The sequence below is a fragment of the Dipodomys merriami genome, unplaced genomic scaffold (assembly GCF_024711535.1).
Source record: "Dipodomys merriami isolate MVZ:Mamm:240054 unplaced genomic scaffold, mDipMer1.0.p SCAF_148, whole genome shotgun sequence".
NCBI lineage: Eukaryota > Metazoa > Chordata > Mammalia > Rodentia > Heteromyidae > Dipodomys > Dipodomys merriami.
The window spans coordinates 2348789-2368711 of record NW_027202804.1 but is presented as its reverse complement, the minus strand read 5'-3'; the positions used below and the strand labels follow the sequence as shown (position 1 = coordinate 2368711).

General features: G+C 39.1%; 1 protein-coding gene across 1 annotated transcript in view; it reads left to right on the top strand.

Annotated features, from left to right (window-relative positions):
- The window catches only part of LOC138826693 (contactin-associated protein-like 4), a 231888-nt gene that overhangs the window by 149478 nt on the left and 62487 nt on the right, over nt 1-19923 (top strand). The window contains exons 10-12 of the mRNA XM_070021932.1: nt 2665-2836; nt 9725-9831; nt 12052-12171. Coding sequence (XP_069878033.1) covers nt 2665-2836; nt 9725-9831; nt 12052-12171 — 399 coding nt within the window. The remainder of the gene's footprint in view (nt 1-2664; nt 2837-9724; nt 9832-12051; nt 12172-19923) is intronic.

Here is a 19923-nt window from a genome sequence, read left to right as displayed (position 1 = left end):
TTCTCCAGACGGAGCGTGGCTGAGTGTATCATTTCTGTCCATTCCCCCATGGAGTCTTTGAGCTATGCACACACAGAGTGTGCAGTGACACACTGGGAAAACCCATGCTGCGAGGCGTGTGCAGAATTTCCCATCCCTCCTCTCTTGGGTAAAGTAAGCATTACCCAATCAGCGATGAGCTTTGTCTCCATGCTGTCTGCCTCCACACCTCCTGTCAGGTACACACGGAGATAATGTATCTGTCATCCTCAGAGGTGTTTAACATGCTGCCTGATTCTGGTAATGGACCCCTCCATTAATTCTGCATTAAATATTCTCCAGAACCTTCCTATTTTCAAACTTACTTCTCCAAGGGGTTGAGTACTGAACTTCCCTCTGCTATTGCGTGCTATTATTAACTTCTGCCTGCCTCTTTAATGACTAATGAGACTCACCAGGTTGATCCCTCGCTCTATTTCTAGCATTTCTTCTTTGTTGAACATCCCAGCTAGGAGTATGATGTGTATTATGATCTCACTGTGGATGGTTTGGACAGTGGAAGGATTTGCTTTGTGACTGAGTTTGCTTAATTTTGTTTCCCATTGGCGTATTGTCTCATTTGGAAATAGTTTGAGATGCCTTAGGTAACATTGCCTGGTGAAAAGGAGATTAGCAGAGTTTGTTTGTATTTCTGGTATCTAATGATTACTTCTAGCTGGGTGCGGGTGGCTCACGCCTGTAATCCTAGCTCCTAGGAGGCTGAGATGTGAGAATCGCAGTTAAAAAACAAACAAGTCACGAAGATTTATATCCAATTAACTAGCAAAAGAAAAAAAAAAAACGAAATGGAGCTGTAGCTCAAGTGGCAGAGCACCTCTGTGAGAAAAACAAACAAAACAAAACACAACACAAACAAAAAAACTGACAGCAAGCCCCAGTACTGGTGCAGATCAGTCAGTCAATCAATCAATAGTTGGTGCCAAATATTATCAAACATTTATCCTTTCGCTTTAATCCGATATTCGTTTTTTGGGGAGGCTCTGATACCAGGACTAAAACTCAGTATCTGATGCTTTTTGCTCAGTGGCTGGAGCTCTACCACCTGAGCCATGCCTCCAACCCCATATCTTGATATTCTTAACTGGTTAATAAGTCATCTGGAAAATGTATTTAGGTTATGACATTCAGCATCTATAAGACAGAAGAATCTTAAGTGCTGGAAATATATGGAATATTATGTACAATGCAGCAATACTCAACATGCAATGATTGCTTTTCCTTAATATACTGAACAATATTTTAATGCGCTTGTTAATAATTTTGAATAGTACTGGCTTTCACTTGTAAATGGATTTTGTTGGGAAATAAAGAACAAAGAATAAAAGGACAAAATATTCTTAGTCAAAATATTTAACTGTAATGATAATTCCCAGGTAGGAAACCTAGCATACAAGAATTCAGAGGTTGCTGATTCGTTTATTATTCTGTGAAATTGTAATAGTGTTTGACAACCATAACCAGCAAAGAAAGATTAATGAAAAATATGTAAGAGTAATAGATGTGTTCAGACTCCATAAAATTATTTATTTCACTTGGATAAACATTTAGAACATCATTAAATGCAGACAATAATGGTTAATATTCTATTTCTTCATTATTTAAATAATTAGAACAAGCTTTAATTATAGAAAAATCTGTAAGAGGAGCATTCTTTTATGAGGAGAGACTAAGGAAAATCAAGGAATGAAATATTTTTGAAACTTAACCATTTGTATGAATGTATGTCTATGTAACTTTTCTATGTAGGAGAAAATCAGGGCTTGATTAAATCAGTAGTTGGTTATTTCTTCTGTTTCATATAACTAGCTGTAAATACAAAGGGATTTCATCATTATTGATGTATCTATCTCTGTCTCTGCCTCTCTCATTCTCTCTCTTCCTCCCCCCGCCTCTCTCTTCCTCCCCCTCTCTCCCTCTCTCTCTCTTTCTCTCTCTCTCTCTCTCTCTTCCTCTCTCTGTCTCTGTCTCTGTCTCTGTCTCTGTCTCTGTCTCTCTCTCTCTCGGCGTGAACTCAGGGCTTTGGGGCCTCATGCTTTCCTTTAAAGGCTTTTCTCATTCTACCACTTGAATTACACCTCCATTTCCTGCTCTCTGCAGGTTAATTGAATTTTTGGACCAAGGGTGGTTTTGAACCACGATCTTCCCTTCTCTGCCTCCAGATTAGCTAAGGATTGCTGCTGTGAGCTACCTGTGCCTGGCTCTTCTTATTTTTAATGCACATTTCCACCCTTTTGTCCTTAGTTTTCCTAGCCAAAAGATTAAGCTTTCCATATTTCAGTTCTATAAAGTTTTATACTACTGGCTGGCATGTCTAGAATTCTGGACCTCATATGCATATTTCTAAGTCTGGGTCAGTCTAGTAGAGTGGCTCATGATGATTATAACTCTGATGACTTCCTGTAAGCCCTACAGAAATATAGAAAGCAGTGCTTTGTAGGAAATGTAATTTGAAGTTTGGATGAAACTCATAGGGACTGCAGCACCTGGCTGTATTTGTCTCCTGGAAGGCAGCAAGTAATCAAATATCTGTTTTTTTCCATTTGTTTTCATTAATGAATTCTCCCATGATGCTCTACTCTACTCAGGTTCATTACGGTGCATCTCCATCTTGCTTTTTAAAATCAGGTTGTCCGGACAAAAGCTTTGGATCCAGATGCCGCAGCCCACTTGCTGGGTTTCAGGGGTGCATGCGGCTCATCTCCATCAATGACAGAGAGGTCGATCTGATTGCTGTCCAGCAGGGATCCCTCGGGAACTTCAGTGACCTCCAGATAGACTCCTGCGGAATCTCAGATAGGTAAGGACCATCTCGCTTTGCTATGATTTCTAACCTATTCAGAGTCTTGTTAGCAGATTAAAATCTATGGCCAGAGTGAACGTTTCTTCTCTCTCTGCCATCACATTACATTACAAATAAGAAAGAAACAGTAGGTGACTGGAGGCATGGCTCAGAGGGTAGAGTGCCTGCTAAGCAGGTGTGAGGCCGAGTTCATCCCCCAGTACTGCCCAAAAATTCAAACAAACACAAGATCATCAAACAACAACAACAACAGAAATGATGAAAATACGGCTACTGCTTTATATAACATATTTTAAGCAATAAAATTTAGATGCAGGCTAGGTGACTATCCTAAAGATAGATTCACATACTACCGATTCACAAAAGATAATGCTGACACAGCTATGATTTGGAAATGGTACAAATATCTCAAAAATAGGTCATTGAACTCTGTGGATTAGGGCACTTCAAAGAGTAATTAACTTGATTATCAGGTATCTATAAATCAGAGACATACTAATCTGTTATCAAGCTAGCTGTTACTGCCCGAACAATTGAGAAATATTTTCAGAGGCCAAACTTAACTAGTGTCTCCTCGAATATACCGCTTCACAAGCATCTTCTCTGTAGGAATGGGGGGTGGGGGTGGGGAGAAGTTCTCACCTAGAAATGCTGGGGGCTTGTGAATTGATCAAGGGGTGACAATGTCTCATAACTCAGTAGAGAGGCATTAGAATAGGACACAGCAAAGCAGCTTGGTGGTTTATGCCTATAATCCCATCTAAGTAGGAGGCACAGACAGGGGAATCACTGTTAAAAACTATTGAGATCCTATCTCAAAGAACAGGGAGGGCCAGGTAGTTCCCATCTATAATCTCAATCTGTAATCCGTAATGCTTGAAACACAGTAGGATCTTGGTTCAAGACAGGCTAAATGTGTGAATCCCGGTCAGAAAAATAACTAAGGCAAGAATTGGAGACTCGGCTTAAGTGGTAGAATGCTTTCCTAAGACACCCAAGGCCATGAATTCATGACTCCACTGCCAAAAGAGGAACAAGAGATTGAAACGTGGGTAGGCTTGGGTAACTGTAGCAATGTAGTCTTAGGGGCCATGCTTTCTAATAAAGACTAGCAATTGTAATAGAAAGGCTAGTAGTAAAATATTGTAATAAATTATAATAAAGGCTAGCAATTAAAATATCCTAGACCAGGCATTATACAAAATGCCTTAGATTGTTGTTCTGATCTTAGTAGTATTTGTTTCTTGGAAATATAGAAACAGATTGAGAGAGGTTAGATGATTGACTGATATGACCTGTTAGGCACAGACCCAGCCCTGACCCCAAGCCAGCAGATTCCTGAAATGTTTGCCCCCTCACCCCAAAGCCTCACTGGAACAAGTCAGCATTCATGGTGGTTAATTCTTCTCCCAGTCAGGATAAGCATATCATTTCAAAATTAATAAATTATGTTCAAAGCAAGCAGTGACATTAAACCTCCAACAGGAGGCTACTCAAGAGACTGAGAGCTGGAGGATCGTAATTCAAGGCCAGCCCAGGCAGAAGAGTCCATGAGACTCCATCTTCAAAATAACCAGCAAAAGCAGAGTCAAAGGCATGGCTCAAGTGGTAGAATGCCAATCTAGCAAGCAAGCAAGCAAGCAAGCTCAGGCCCTGAGTTCAAACCCTAGTATCCATGTACTGACAGGAACTTCAAAATGCAGTCTGAATGAAACAAAACAATACAGCACAATGATGGAAGTAACTTTAAGGGAGATCATATATACATGTGAACATACAAATACGTGTTTACACTCACATGTACATGGCTATGCACACTTGCTCTCTGAACACAGGCACAAATATGGTCATTGTATTTACATACTATAAAAACCTTCCACACATGTGCATGTAATCCTAGCTTCACTTACACAATTACACACACACATACACACTTATCTTCACCATCCTGACAGCTCACACTATAAGCCGGTTGTCCCATTCTGTACACTCCTGACTTTCTTACACAGGGTCACTCAAACACGCTCAGTCTTGTAGATGCCCTCCTTTTTTATATCTAGAGCAGAAATGGGGTGGGATTAAGGTAGGATGGATAGGTGTTAATCCATAAGTATGTATTCAAGTGATTGGGCCTAAACTGTTTATAAATGACGCCATTAAGTCCATTGTTTGATATCGACTATTTTGGACTCTCAGAGTAGCTGGGCAGAGGGTGTGGTGTGGGTCTGGCCTCAGATGACATCCAGGCTGCAGAGACCCCATGACAAGAACGGGGCTGCTGTGTGTGCTATGTCGACCCTATGACCTCACAGCTCAGCTCCTCTGTCTCTCCCAGTCCCCGCCCCATTCCTCCATCAGACTGGCCTTCCAGTCATCTCTGCTGCCCAGTCCTAGAGCTTTGGCTGTGGGGCCTCCATTTACCATCCACCCAGGCTCATCCTCCCCCGGACTGAAGGCTCAGCCACAGGCCTCTGCTCTCCCTGTCCTCTTCCCACGAGCTCCATAAATCCGATCACGTTCTGTCCTGTGCAGCGGATAAGGAGATCATACTGTTGTGCTATCTGCTGTGAACTAGAAGTGTGGGATGGATTGGGGGAGGTGACTTGGAGAATGGGTTGGGAGGGAGGTTGGTTCCTGTTCATTAGAAATGTTGAAGAAGGATGTGAGAGTTGAATTGTGGGATTCGCCATTGTCCTAGGGTCTGTAGGAAACGAACATTGTTTCATTTCCCTAAATGTGGACTTCTTCTATCGGTTTTCCCTTAATGTTAATCCTACCCAAATTCAGCATTGTCTTTTAAAGTTTCAATCGTCACAGACACAGAATGAGGCCTGACACCTTGGGTTTGAGTGTGTGGAGAGACGTGTGGATACACTGGTTCATGCTCACGATGAAACTAGTGTTGAGAAAAACTTAGACGCTCCAGAAAACAGGCTGATGGGTTTCCCTGCTTTGTGTTGGAGATCAGTGTGGACACAGTTGTTTAGAACAAAGCAAATCAAATAGAAATTAATGTGTCCTATGTAATATAATAGAAGTGATGGCTGCCCCTTTTAGAATAAGGTTGGCAGGGGAAGTGGGGGTCTGCTAAAGAGATCTGCTTTGTCCTTTTCAGATCTGATTAGCAACTAGCATGGGTACTGTTCTAATGCTGTTAAACCTTCTTTTTCTGATTGCCATTGATTTGAAATGCTTAAAAATTAAACAAGTGAATCTCTTTACAGCTACAAAAATGCTACACATGTGTGTATGTCTGAAAGATGTCATTTATAAATTTATCTACAAATTTGTATATATATTTACAAATGATATATGTATACATATATGTATATGTTTCACTACTTATCCTATAAAAATATATGTGATATATGTATATCCTTAGCAAGAAGATTGTAAAGTAGCAGTACTTTTGATTGTGCTTATAAATACATGTACACATAGTTTACGGTGTTGATTTCTGAATACCAAGAGTACACATGACCTTTCTTATTTCTCAGATAATTTGCTGTCTGAACAGTGGACATGTTTTTATTTATTGATTTATTTTTATTGTGCCAGTCTTGGGGTTTGAACTCAGGGCCTGGGTACTGTCCTTGAGCATTTGTGCTCAAGATTGCCACTCTACCGCTTGAGCTAAAGCTCCACTTCTGGCTTTTGGGTGATTAATTGCAGATAAGAGGAGTCTCACAGACTTTCCTGTCCAGGCTGGAAATCCTCAAATCTCAGCCTCCTGAGTAGATATGATTACAGGCATGAGCCACTCACACTTAGCTTATGTTTTGATTTGGTTTTAGTCATGAAAAATCAATAGCATTTTTTCAGAATAATAATAGCTGGGAAAAATCCTATCAGCAAATTGTGACCTTCTTATCCCTAGTCTTAATAAAGTTGGTGACAAAAACTGTCCCACGAATATAATCTTAGTGTGGCTTATAGGTTGTTTATTTTTAAATTTAAAATGAATGAGAGCATTGAAAGTCTTGGTCTCAATGTATTATTCATTCTAAATTCTACAAGTCCCAGTGATCTGATGAGGGCTCTTTGATTTCACACCACGCTAAATATTCATATTTTGTCCTAGTGTGCCCCCGTCTTTCTCTCTCTCTTTCTCTCACACACACACACTCACACACACACACACATACACACACATACAGGCACACACACATACACACATACACAAGCATACACGCACATACACACATACACTCTCTCTCTCTCTCTCTCTCTCTCACACACACACACACACACACACACACACACACACACTTATAAATGATATCCCTGACACTTGGATATAAAAAAGTAGTATAGGTCCAAACAACTTAATGAGGATTGATTTCCCAACAACGAACTAATAATGTCTCTGTGATTAGGCGCCATCTTTTTGCTAATTGGTACTTAATGAGACACAAGCTCCTATTCTCCTGTGGTAACTTGGGAATAAGGGTTCCATCTTGCTTGGTATTTGCATTCTGAAGGGATGGTTCCCCAGAAAGACATTCCTGGGTTACAAATTTGCCAGAGGTTGGAAGAAGATTTATGTCTCAAAAGGGCAAAGAAATAAATCATAACTGATGGTTTCCTCAAGCCCGTGCTGTAAGGAAAGGGAGACCAGGGATTTAAAGACAGCGGGAAACATGCCTAGCGTTTGACCAAGTAGAAGGGAATATGAAAATCTGAGTCTGTCAGGGTGGATCTGAGTTGCTTGAGGAAGGCCTCAATGTTTCTGTACACATTGCTCTTCGTGGCTCAGAGATTTTTTTCAATGTTCCATTTAGTCAAGAGGACAAGTGACAGTTTGATTTTTAAAATGGAGGGGAAAAAGCACTGGGTACCAAAAGCTCACGCCTGCAATTTCTATCATCTCAGGAGGCTGAGATCTGAGAACTGTGTTTGGGGCCAGGCTTGGCTGATAAATCTGTGGCTCTTACCTCCAGTTAACCAGCAAAAAGCAGGAATGGGAGGTATAGCTCAAGTGGTAGAGTACCAGGCTTGAGCTAAAAAGCCAAGGAGAGTGTAAAGCCTGGACAATTGCACACACACACACACACACACACACACACACACACACACACACACACACACACACACACACACACACACACACACACACACACACACACACACACACACACACACACACACACACACACACACACACACACACACACACACACACACACACACACACACACACACACACACTCACACTGGTGCAGGTCCAAAAACCCGAATATATTCTATGTCCCTCAACTTAACAACGCTTAGAAAAAATAGTCGAACTAAGGCTGTGAGGAGGACCACAGGTGTAAAGCTATTTGAAATTCAGATTAAAGGAGTCAATGTAAGCTGCCCTTGCCACGAAACAAATCAAGGAGCTATGGATGTAAGATGACGGACATGTTAATGTGTGTCACTGCACTGAATCCTTCTTTTATCTCTAGGTACCCCATACCACATCACTTACCATAAGTAAACACAATGCATTTTTTTACTTAAAGAAGAGAAAGAGAAAACAAATTATTTCTAGTTAAATTAAGCGTGGTTATTTAATAATTAGACTCTGTACAATTTGTTGGCCACTATAAATTTATTAACTCTTGGGATCAGATCTCACACTGTAAACCCTCATTTTCTCCTTGTTCCATGATAATTTCACATGGTACTTGCTTTTTCAAAGATCAATTATTAAAATTCTAGCTTCCCCAAGACAGGTTGTGATGAAAGGGAATGTATTATGATCTAACGCGGCGTGCAGGCTACCTTGAACTAGTAAATCACACTGTTTTTGACAAATGGTGAATATGGTGGTTATTCCTCTTGAAAATTTGAAATGGCCTGAGTGCCCCTTTGAGTGCAATTCAGCACCCCAGAGCACCCCAACTCTGCTGGAAATTCACGAGTGCACATAACACATGCTCACATGCTGCTGGCTGTATGAGTTAAGTGAGTGAACACATCCTTTTTTGCACACTTCCCTCTTTTCAACCCATTCATTTTTTTCTTTTGTATGTGCCAGTAGTGGGGCTTGAACTCAGGACCGGAGGACTGTCCCTGAGCTTTTTCCACTCAAGGCTGGTGCTCTAGCATTTGAGCAACAGCTCCATTTCTGGATTTTGGGTGGTTAACTGGAGATAAGAGTCTTATGAATTTTCCTGCCTGGGCTGGCTTTGAACCACGATCCTCAGATCTAGCCTCCTGAGCAGCTAGGATGACAGGTGTGAGCCACCATGCCCTGCTCTTCTTCCCCATTCTTTACTCCTTCTTCCTTTAACTATTTGTACCATGTTGTAACTCATTGCAATGGAATGTTACTTCCTGTAAGCTGCTGATGTGTCTGGCCACATCCTGAATTTGTGTTAGGCCACTTAGGGAACTGAAGGGCTCTGACGGGCTGAGACAGGTTAAAGATGAAGCAGTCACAGCTGTCTGGGAACTGGCTGTAAACAAATGGACTTAATGAGCTGAAGTTGAGTTCTGTGATTTAAAGACTTCAGCACCAGACTGACCATTAGTCTTGTAAAAAAAGTTTTTTTTTTCTCTTAATCATTCATTCATTCAACAGAATCTCTTCTCTAGGAGATTCTTTGCTAGACACTGTAATAGTAAAATAGATTTGCATATATTAATATGTTAGTCTATACACAGGACAATGGGTTCCATTGTGATATGTTCATATATGCATAGAATATAGTTTTTGGTCATATTCTTTCCCCACAACCCCTTCTCTCTCCCTCCCTCACTCAGGTTCGTTCTCACTCTGCAAACGATCTCTGTCCAATTACAGGTCGGAATCTTCCGTATCTCTCTGTTGCGGTAGACAGCCTTGAGTAAGGTACTTAAAGATATCTACAAAGGACAAATGATGATTGTCTCTTTCAGGTGCTTGCCTAACTATTGTGAGCACGGGGGCAAATGCTCTCAGTCCTGGGGCGCCTTTCACTGCGATTGCACCGACACGGGTTACACGGGAGCAACCTGCCACAGCTGTAAGCCAACCGCACCGCTGCCTCTTCTCCACTGTCTTCTTCCCTGTCCATTGCAGTCTGTGTACTGTGTGTGTGTGTGTGTGTGTGTGTGTGTGTGTGTGTGTGTGCGCGCGCTCTATTAGTTTCCAGTCTTTAATGAATTAACTAGATGAGTTTATGTATTTATTATCTTTAAGGAGTTGTTCAAAGTGGTTTTTAATTCAACATGTCAATTTATGAGTACAATGCATCTTGATTAGTGCCACTCCTCCTATCTCCTCTCATTCAGTCTCCCCTTCATCTATCCCAACCCCACCCATTCCTTCAGGTTACCTAAGTTCCATTTTCATAGGTGTGCATTAACACTATGACTGTATTTACACTCTCCTTCTCTCCATCATCTGGTATGTGTATGTATGTATGTATGTATGCATGCATGCATGTATATATGTATGTCTTTATGTATTATATATGTCAGTTGTGGGGCTTGAACTCAGGGCCTGGACACTGTCTCTGAGCTCTTTTTCTCAAAGATAGCACTCTACCACTTTGAACCACAGCTCTACTTCTGGTTTTTGAATGGTTAATTGGAGGTAAGAGTCTCACAGGGACTTTTCTGCCTGGGCTGGCTTTGAACTATCATCTTCAGATCTCAGCCTCCTGAGTAGCTAGGATTATAGGCCCAAGCCACCGCTGCCTGGCTCTGGTTTATTTTTAATCCAAACTTCATTTCAGAACATTTATGTGTGTACCCTCATACCCTGCCAATCTCTGTTAAGGCATTTATGAACTTCGGTATGTACTTACCGAAACATAAAAGTTAACCATTTTACATGCCTACTTCAGTGTCCAAGAGGCAAATGTGGCTAGAAACAATCTATGCCTGTATTCCCATCTGCGTACTGTAATAAGAACAAAACAATCAGAATGGAGAACAGTGGGATTGTACATTTCTGTGATTGAGATGTTTGTAACATGGAACAAATTGGCTATAAATGTTCCATGTTGCCCAAACATTCATTAACATCATTTTCAAAATTTTAAAATAGATTTAGAGAAGGATATCCAGGGGCTTATTTGTTTCAAATTTCATGGCATGAAAGGTTTAATGGAAATTAACAGTACATTTGGCCAAGCATTCAATTGGAAGCTTGATTGTAGAGATGTTAATATCAAACTCAGTGCATGGCAAATATATTCCTGTATAAGAAAAAAATCCATTATGAATCAGAACACATTGAGAACTCCTATTTCATACAAATATTTCTTCTGCTTTGAATTTTAATTACCTTGAATGCTCAGCCTTACAGAAAGTTTCTTTTGTAAATCATCAAAAAATTATTGACTAGCAGCTTTGTGAATTGTATTCTATTCACCCCTGGTTCATTTTATATGAGAAAGGAGTACATTTACGTTACTTAGAAAATTTCTAACTATGTGCTGGTGACTCATGCCTTTAATCCTAGTTACTCAGAAGGCTGAGATCTATAGATCATAGATCTATAGATCAAATCCAGGCTGGGCAGGAAAGTCCATGAAACTCTTATTTTCAATTAACCAAAAAAAAAAAAAAAAAGCCACAAATGGAGCTGTCACTCAAGTGGTAGAGCTCCAGACTGAAGTAAAAAGCTAAGAAAAAATGCAACATTCTGGGTTCAATTCCCAGTACTGGCACCATTGTGTGTGTGTGTGTGTGTGTGTGTGTGTGTGTGTGTGTGTGTGTGTGTGTGTGTGTTCGTGTGTGTGTGTAATTTTTATTTTCTTTGATTTATTAATTTTTTTCTTTTCATCACCTAATTACTGGAACAGAGCAGATTAGTACTGACACTACTATGATCCAGATATTAGGTTATTACAAGTGATGCTAGAATTAGGAATTATAGAACGAATGTTATAAGGTATCACATTATACTTACAAAAACCTTAACATTTAAACACATTTTTTTCTTCCTTGTTCCATGTAATAATAAGCTAAAATTGCCTTTTGGTCTTATATTCCACTGAAATTCATCATTAAAATACAATCTCTTGCTTTCCCTTGCCTTGATTTTTACGACTTTAATCCTTATTAATTTATAAAGAAAGGAAGAACAAATTTTGTTTTAAAGAATAAGTTTTACTTTGAGGGGGTAGGATATACTTACTGACTTGTGAAAGACTTGGAGTAATAGGGTCTAAATTAAAGTTCAAAATCTTCACTGCATTGTGCATTATTATCTCTTCTGATTTTACTTTTTACAGCTATTTATGAGCAGTCATGTGAAGCCTATAAGCACAGAGGAAATACTTCCGGCTTTTACTACATAGATGCTGATGGAAGTGGTCCTCTACGGCCCTTTCTTCTGTACTGCAATATGACTGGTGAGTTCATCAACATTCACAGCTAATTTAAATAATAATTAGCTTTACACGAATGCATCAAATACTCAAAACCAAAGATGAAAGTTGATCTAACTTTTAACACGCTGAAACTGTGTCTTGATCATTAAAAAGGAGCATTCAGTTTTTAAAAATTAGTTAAATGTTAGTGATTTATAATATTATAATTTTCTATGCATGTGATACGTATATAAAATAGTGAACAATAAGACTTTCCTATTATGTCCCAAAACAAAAAAAGGAGACTTTACTTGTCAGAGTAGCTCTGAAAAATATTTGCTCTAAAATATATATAATTTTATTGTTATTATTAAAGTGTTATGCAGAGGGGTTACCATTTCATAAGTCAAGTCATGCGTACATTTTTTAAAATTTGCACAGTGTCATCTCTTCCTTTGCTTTCCCCAACTTTCCCTCTCCTGTCCCTGCCTACAAGTTGCATTAATTTTCCACATAGTGTATGCTGAATATAATGATTGCATTTGTTCAGCTTTCCTCCCTCCCTTTCTGCGTGTTCTCTTTGTGCCCCCTAAAAGGGGGAAAAAAACAAAGCAAACCAAATAAAGCTTACTTTTTAAATGTATGTAAACACTAAGTTTTTTTTTGGGGGGGGTCCGGTCGTGGGGTCTGTACTCTGGGCCTGGGCGCTGTCCCTCAGCTTTTCACCTCAAGGCTACCACTCTACCACTTGAGCCACAGCACCACTTCCAGCTTTTTTTCTTTTTGCATATGTGGTGCTGAGGAATCGAACCCAGGGCCTCATGCATGCAAGGCAAGCGCTCTACCACTGAGCCACCTTCCCAGCCCAACTGAGCCACCTTCCCAGCCCCGAAGTTTTTTATATGCTAGGATTTCTTACATAAATTCACATAGTAATGAACAACCATAGAAAATTTATTTGATTGAATTCAATATCCATCATGATTAAAAAAACTCAATTAATTACTAAAGGAAGGAAATTAATTTTGTAAAGAGCATCCATGAAAACAGAATAGCCCATGAAATAGTTAAAGCAAAAGATTGCAAGTTTTTCTCCTGACAGCAGCATTGTTATCACTCTCTTCACCATTGTACCAGAGACCTAACCAATGCAATAAAGCAAGAGAAAGAAATAAGTACAAATATTTATATTCATGTTTTTGCAATTCTCTTATAGATTCTCATAGCTCACTAGGTTGTATATGAAGCAATGCTAAACAGTCCATAGTAGGTTGTTACAATTTAGAATCATCACTGCATTCCAAATTAAAATAAACTTTATTTTATTTCTGTGTAGAAGCAATATAGTGATTAGAAAATGACATTTTGGGGCAGAGTAGGCAGGGAGTATGATAGAGGGAGTGAGACTGAGGTAGTGTAGTATAGACAATGAAATTCCCCCCGTATAACTTATATAATCTTTTACAGGATCGGTTTTCAATAGCATCAGATCTCAAGCACATGATATTAAGTGTATTGAAAGATGTATCCATGGCTTGCTTCCCTTATCTGCAATAACTAGTGTATGCCTAGGGCAAGCAGAAAAGGTCAAAAGCTATGTACATATGACCATATAAGACGATACTAAGCAAAATGAACCCCAAGATAGGTACATAAGAGGTTTATTCTTTGTTGCTGCTGTTTTTAAAGTACTTATAATGTACTATGTGATTTTTTTTGTTTCTTTTGTGTGTTCTTCCCCCATGGTATAACCCCTGTTTTTACTGTATTTGATTCTGGTGCCCTGCATCTGGTATATACATTTTTATAATTTGGGAAGGGGAAGGGAAATAACAAAATGTCAAAATAAGGATACAGGATGACCCATTGTAACAATTTGTATAAGACACTGTTGAAAATGAACTTTACAACTTTGGAGGAGTTGGGAAGGTAGGGAGGGAAGGGATGGTAGGGGAAAACAAAGGAGGGAGTAACAATGTTGATAGGAAATGGATTTATTACCTTGCTCATGTAACTGTACAGTATCTTTACAATAAAAAGTATTAAAAAAGAAAGATATGCCAACTTCTACACAAATAAGAGGCCCTTTAAAATAATTTCCATCCTAAATGAATCAAGGAATATAAAGTTCCATTGTACAATTGTAATGACAGTGTGTAATGTCAATATTTCCAAACCATATTACTTTAGTACAAATCAAAATGAAAATTCTAGGTGATGTGGTTCTCTTGGTGAAAATGTACAGACTCATACATGAGCAAATAGGAAGAGATCAGAAAAACCAAGCCAGTCTTGAAGAATTTGAAGTCTACCAAATATAAATATACTAATGCAACACGTAGAGAAATCTATAAGTAGATTCACGTAAATATATAGACTTTTTGACAAACTTATAGTTTTTGACAAGGTGATATTGATGTACAGAGAAAGAGAGTTTTCCTTTTCAATCACTGATTCTGGGAAAACTGGATATTACTATTTTTTCAAAAAAGGAATATTAGTCCTTCATTCAATATATAAAAATGAATTCTAGGTGAACTTTGACATCCAGTATGGTAGCCAGTAACAATAAGTTCTGATTTAAACTTGAATTTAATTTAAATTAATTAAATTCAATGGATTTAGATGCATGATAAAAGTTCAACGTTAAATATAAATAACTGAATTAAAATAAGATGAAATTAAATAAGGTGTCCCTTAGGTTCCTTGCCCAATGTTTAAAGTTTTTTTTATTGTTATCATCTTTAAGTAGTTTTACAGGGAAGATGTCACTTAACAAGGCAGATTATGAATGCAATACAACTTGATCTGTGTCATCCCCTTCAACAATCTCATCCCTCTTAGACCCACCCCTTGCCTTATGTTTCTTAATTTTATAGTATTCATTATATAATGAATTATTGACTCTCCCAGATGCCCCTGTTCATTGTCTACCCCTCTCTCCTTGATGCCAGCCCCCTGTAAATACCCATATCCTGGTGTTATTTTGTTGGGCTTTGATTAATCTCTCTAAACAATTGTGCTATTTGAGCTCTCCACAATGTCTATTATCAATTAATTCATTTGGAACTGCTTGCTTACCACTCATTATGTTTACTTACAGATGTATAGGCACTTTCTATCTACCACTAATGAGAGAAAACATGCAACCTTTGTTTCTCTGCATCTGGCCAACTTCCTTTAATATAATTCTTTCCAAGTCTTTCCATTTCCTTATGACTGGTACAATATTATTCTTTCTAATGGATAAGTAAAATTCCAGTGTGTGTGTGTGTGTGTGTGTGTGTGTGTGTGTGTGTGTGTGTGTGTAAGCATCTGAGCTGATGCCATAGGCTGTGGTGAATAGTGCTCAATGAACATGGTTGTGCTTGTGGCTTTGCTGTAGCCTCTTTCGTGTTCTGTTGGCTGCATGTCCAGGAGTGGAATTTCTGGATCATGGGGGAAAATCTATGTGTCATTTTTTAACTGCTCGGTTACCTCTGAGGGTTAGTAAAGAATATATTCTTCATCATGAGTGTCAAACACTTCCATCATTGAAGGAGGTTACACTGGACGGTGCTGTGTGAGGAAATGCAAGTGTAAACATGCAGATCAAAACAAAAAGGGGGGATATAAAAATTAAAGCTGTCATTGAGGATGATTTGTTCATAAAAATCAAGAATGAATATTTAGAGAAAGAACCTTCTAGGCAAAGGCAGTAGCAAGTGCAGAATCCTAAGACAGATGATCTGGCCAGGAATGAGCCGGGATCTTGATCTGGGAGATCTTGCAGTAGATGGGGAGGAGTCAGAGAGGGAGACGTCAAGTATGGGGGCAGGAATTGTGGGTTTCATACAACAATGTTTTAGGGCCTCTGATTTAAACTCTGAATGAGATGAGATGAGATGGCATTGGAGTTTTTCCATTGGTTGAATGCAATCTGATTTGCTTTCATGGGATCTCGGTGGCTCTTGAGTTGGGAAATGGGGCTTGGAGGCTATACAAAGTAGGAAGAAGTTGGAGATCTGTTAGAAATCCATTTCATTCTTTCAAGGATCCAGGAAAAAGCTGATGAGGGTACCTTAAAAGGCACCAAAGTAGATAAGGAGGTGCACATAGAATACCTATCAGAGATGAGACTCCAAAAGGAGACACACATAACGTGACACCTTTCTTCTTTTGACTTGAGCAAGCAGATGGTTTGCATTGCTCTTTCAGCTACAATCCATCAGAAAAGAGTTAAGAGGAAGCTCAGAAGTTCTGTTTCACAGGTTTTGAGTCTGAGCTGCACTGAAAAGAGGTAGAAACAGGGCAGCTGATGGAGGGACAGAAGATCTTTTATATGCATGTGTCATCCTGAAAAGTGCAGGCTGGCATCAAACCTGGGCAATTGAATTTTGTTTTTCTGGAGGAAATGTGATGGAAGGTGTCTTGAGAGACTTTTCTGTAACACAATTTAGTTACTCCACTATTTCTCACAACCATTGAGGACTGAGAGCAAAACAACCTAAAATGCACAGTGGCTCTCCTATACTTGTCTTAGGAGAAAATTTAGATTTCCAGTGGGGCTGGTTATGTGTTCTACAGTCTTTCCCAAATGACGCTGTATGTGTTCACATGTTTTAAAATGGCTGTCTTAGACTTATGACCCTCAAACTTTTGTAGATATAAGATACTCTTCTACATCAGAATTAAACGTTCAGTGTGAAAATATTTCACAAAGAACTAAAGCAAACTTTTTGTCAACATGAGATATAAATTCAAGGGTCCAGCTTCTTTTTCTTTTTTACACATTTTCCAGTGTGTTTAGGCTGGATTAAGAGGTTAAACAATATATCCCTGAAAACCTGAGCATGTTGTGTTCCTCTAAATATGTCTTGAATTATTGAAATAGACACATGATAAAATTTTGATTCTGAAAATTAGGTATCTCTCAGTCGGCAATGATTTCTGGTTGTTGAAGCCTTAGCACATTGGTATTGCATATACACATGCATACATACATGCACACATGTGTATAGTCTATTCTTATTTGTGGTCACTATCATACATGTTCTCTTAATTACCATGGATATTAGAAGAGGAGAGTTCAGATTTTTCACTGTATTTTCAGGGTGAGGTTCTTGGGAGCTTCTATAGATATATTTCTTACCAATCCATACTTAATATTTCTTATGCATGTTTCAGATGAAAGAAATATATAAATGTATGAGTATATAAAATTTACATGCAGCCAGGCGCTGGTGGCTCACGCCTATAATCCTAGCTATTCAGGAGGCTGAGATCTGAGGATCATGGTTCAAAGCCAGCCGGGGCAGGAAATTCCGCGAAATTCTTATCTCCAAGAAACCACCAGAAAACCGGAAGTGGCACTGTAGCTCAAGTGGTAGAGCGCTAGCCTTGAGCTGAAGCGCTGAGGGACAGTGCCCAGGCCCAGAGTTCAAGCCCCACGATCGACAAAAAAAAAAAATTACATTCACACATATGATCCATTACCATCAGCCATGTGGCCGGCAGTAAGTTCTGTGACTCTTACCCAGTGCATTTTCCTCCCCCCACACAGGCACCCCACAGCCCTCGGTCCTTAGGGACACTATCCAGCATGCTAATAGCAGTGGGGTAGCACTTGAAGAAGCAAAATCGTCAGCCAGAAGCGCAAAAATAAAACAAAAAAGACCCCACAGCTCCAAGTGGAGAGCTGCCATAGAAGGCAAAACGCTTCCACTTCATCTGTGAAAGGGGAGGTTTGCTCCTTGAATTTTCACTGCTCTGTGCAGGCCTGAAAAGGAAGTGTCGAGGTTCCTAATAAATTATGGCATGTGGACCATTCAGTTAACACATAACGAGGATCTCCAAAGCAGGTATAAGGACTGCAAGACCATCCAGGCAAGGATGGCTCACACCTGTCAATCCCAGCTATTCAGGAGGCTGAGATCTGAGGATTGTGGTTGGAAGCCAGCCTGGGCAGAAAAGGCCATGAGACTCTTAGCTCCAATTAAGCAGCAAAAAGTAGAAAGTGGAGCTGTGGTTTGAGTGGTAGTGTCAACTTAGAGCGAAAGAGTCAAATGAGAGCATGAAGTCCTGAGTTCAAGCCCCAATAGTGTCACACACAGATACATACACATGTGTACACATACATGCATGCATGCACACACAATTTCAAGACCAAGATAAATTGCTGGATCAGCCACTTGCTAATGTGTGACTTAAAAAAAATATCCAAGTCTAGAATTAGTGTCAACTCATTCCACATGGGTTAAAATAGTGCTAAGAATTGTAAGCTAAGTGATATAAACAGACAAACCAAATCTCTGCTTTGAATGGATAATTTACTAAACTCTAGGAAAGACTGAATTTTTTTGTTGCAAATAGCACATTCGAAATAGAATATAAAAATAATTAGGCTAAGACGAAGTCTAGTGGTTATCCTTATTTAGAAAAGAGCTGTTTTCTTTCTAGATTAACCATATTGCTTTTTTTTTCCCTACAATGCAACAGTTTTATGTCCAAGGAGTTTCTCATTATGAAACATTGCCTTGTACAGAGGATTGTTTTAGTAAGGAGAGATTGATGGGCAATGGCAAAGTGGCTTTCAAACTTGTAAAAATGGAAATTCTATGTATTCGCTTCCCACCACATCATTTCCGAGACTCTTGGGTTTAGTTTCCCTGACTCAGTAAGTTTACAGAGCAAGGCCTGAGCCTCTGCATTATTAACTAACACCCCAATGTGCTTCTAACACAAGATAGAATATTCTACGCCTTATAAAAATGGCATTAACTATGTTTTACTTCAGAGCTTTCAATATACAGATCTTGTTTCAAAGCTATGAATGTTTAAAAAAAAAACCCTACTGTTGCTATTCAAGCTATTCTGTTACTATTCAAACATCAAAGTTTGTTCTAGAATGTTCTTTGCTGCGCTCTTTAACACAGCACTTCCTACATACTCTCCCCGGTCTTAATCACATCTATCACTCTCAGCTATTAAGCATGAGACACCACAGCTTTGTGACTATGTTGCTTAAACAGCAAGTTTTATTTCACTTTTTCCCCTTACACTGCTATTGCACTAAAAACAATAGCAGTCCGCCTAACATAAATCAATTCTTAATTACTCAGTTGCTTTATTTACAATTCATATTATTAGAAATCTGTTCAGGAAGAGACCCTGGCAAACCTAAATTACCTACTTCCTGAACTTCACAGATTTTTTTCCTGTTTCAACAATCTCTTCTTATTCACTGCTGTATGCCTTCTTATCTCTACAACTGTTGATGTATTTATTTGCTACGGGATAATTGTCAAGAAAGTGAACTCATGACTCTCATTCAGATACACAAGAAAATACTGAAAATGAAAAAAAAAAGCCTGCACACTTTATTTTCTTTAATACATGGTTAAGGAAGAAATTGGTAAGCTGCTACATAGCTAAGATATGGAACCAACCCAGATGCCCCTCAGTAGATGAATGGATCAAGAAAATGTGGTATATATATACAATGGAATTCTATGCCTCCATCAGAAAGAATGACATTGCTCCATTTGTTAGGAAATGGAAAGACTTGGAAAAAATTATATTAAGTGAAGAAAGCCAGGCCCAAAGAAACATAGGTCCCATGGTTTCCCTTATTTGCAATAACTAGTATATGTCTGAGTCAAGCAGAAAAGGTCAGATAAGATGATGTTAGGGAAATGAACCCCAAGATAAGGACTCAAATGTTTTTTTCTTTCATGTGATTGTTTCTAACATATTTATAAGATTATTTCTTTGTTGCTTTGTATGTCCCTCCCCCACAGTATGACCCCTGCTTTC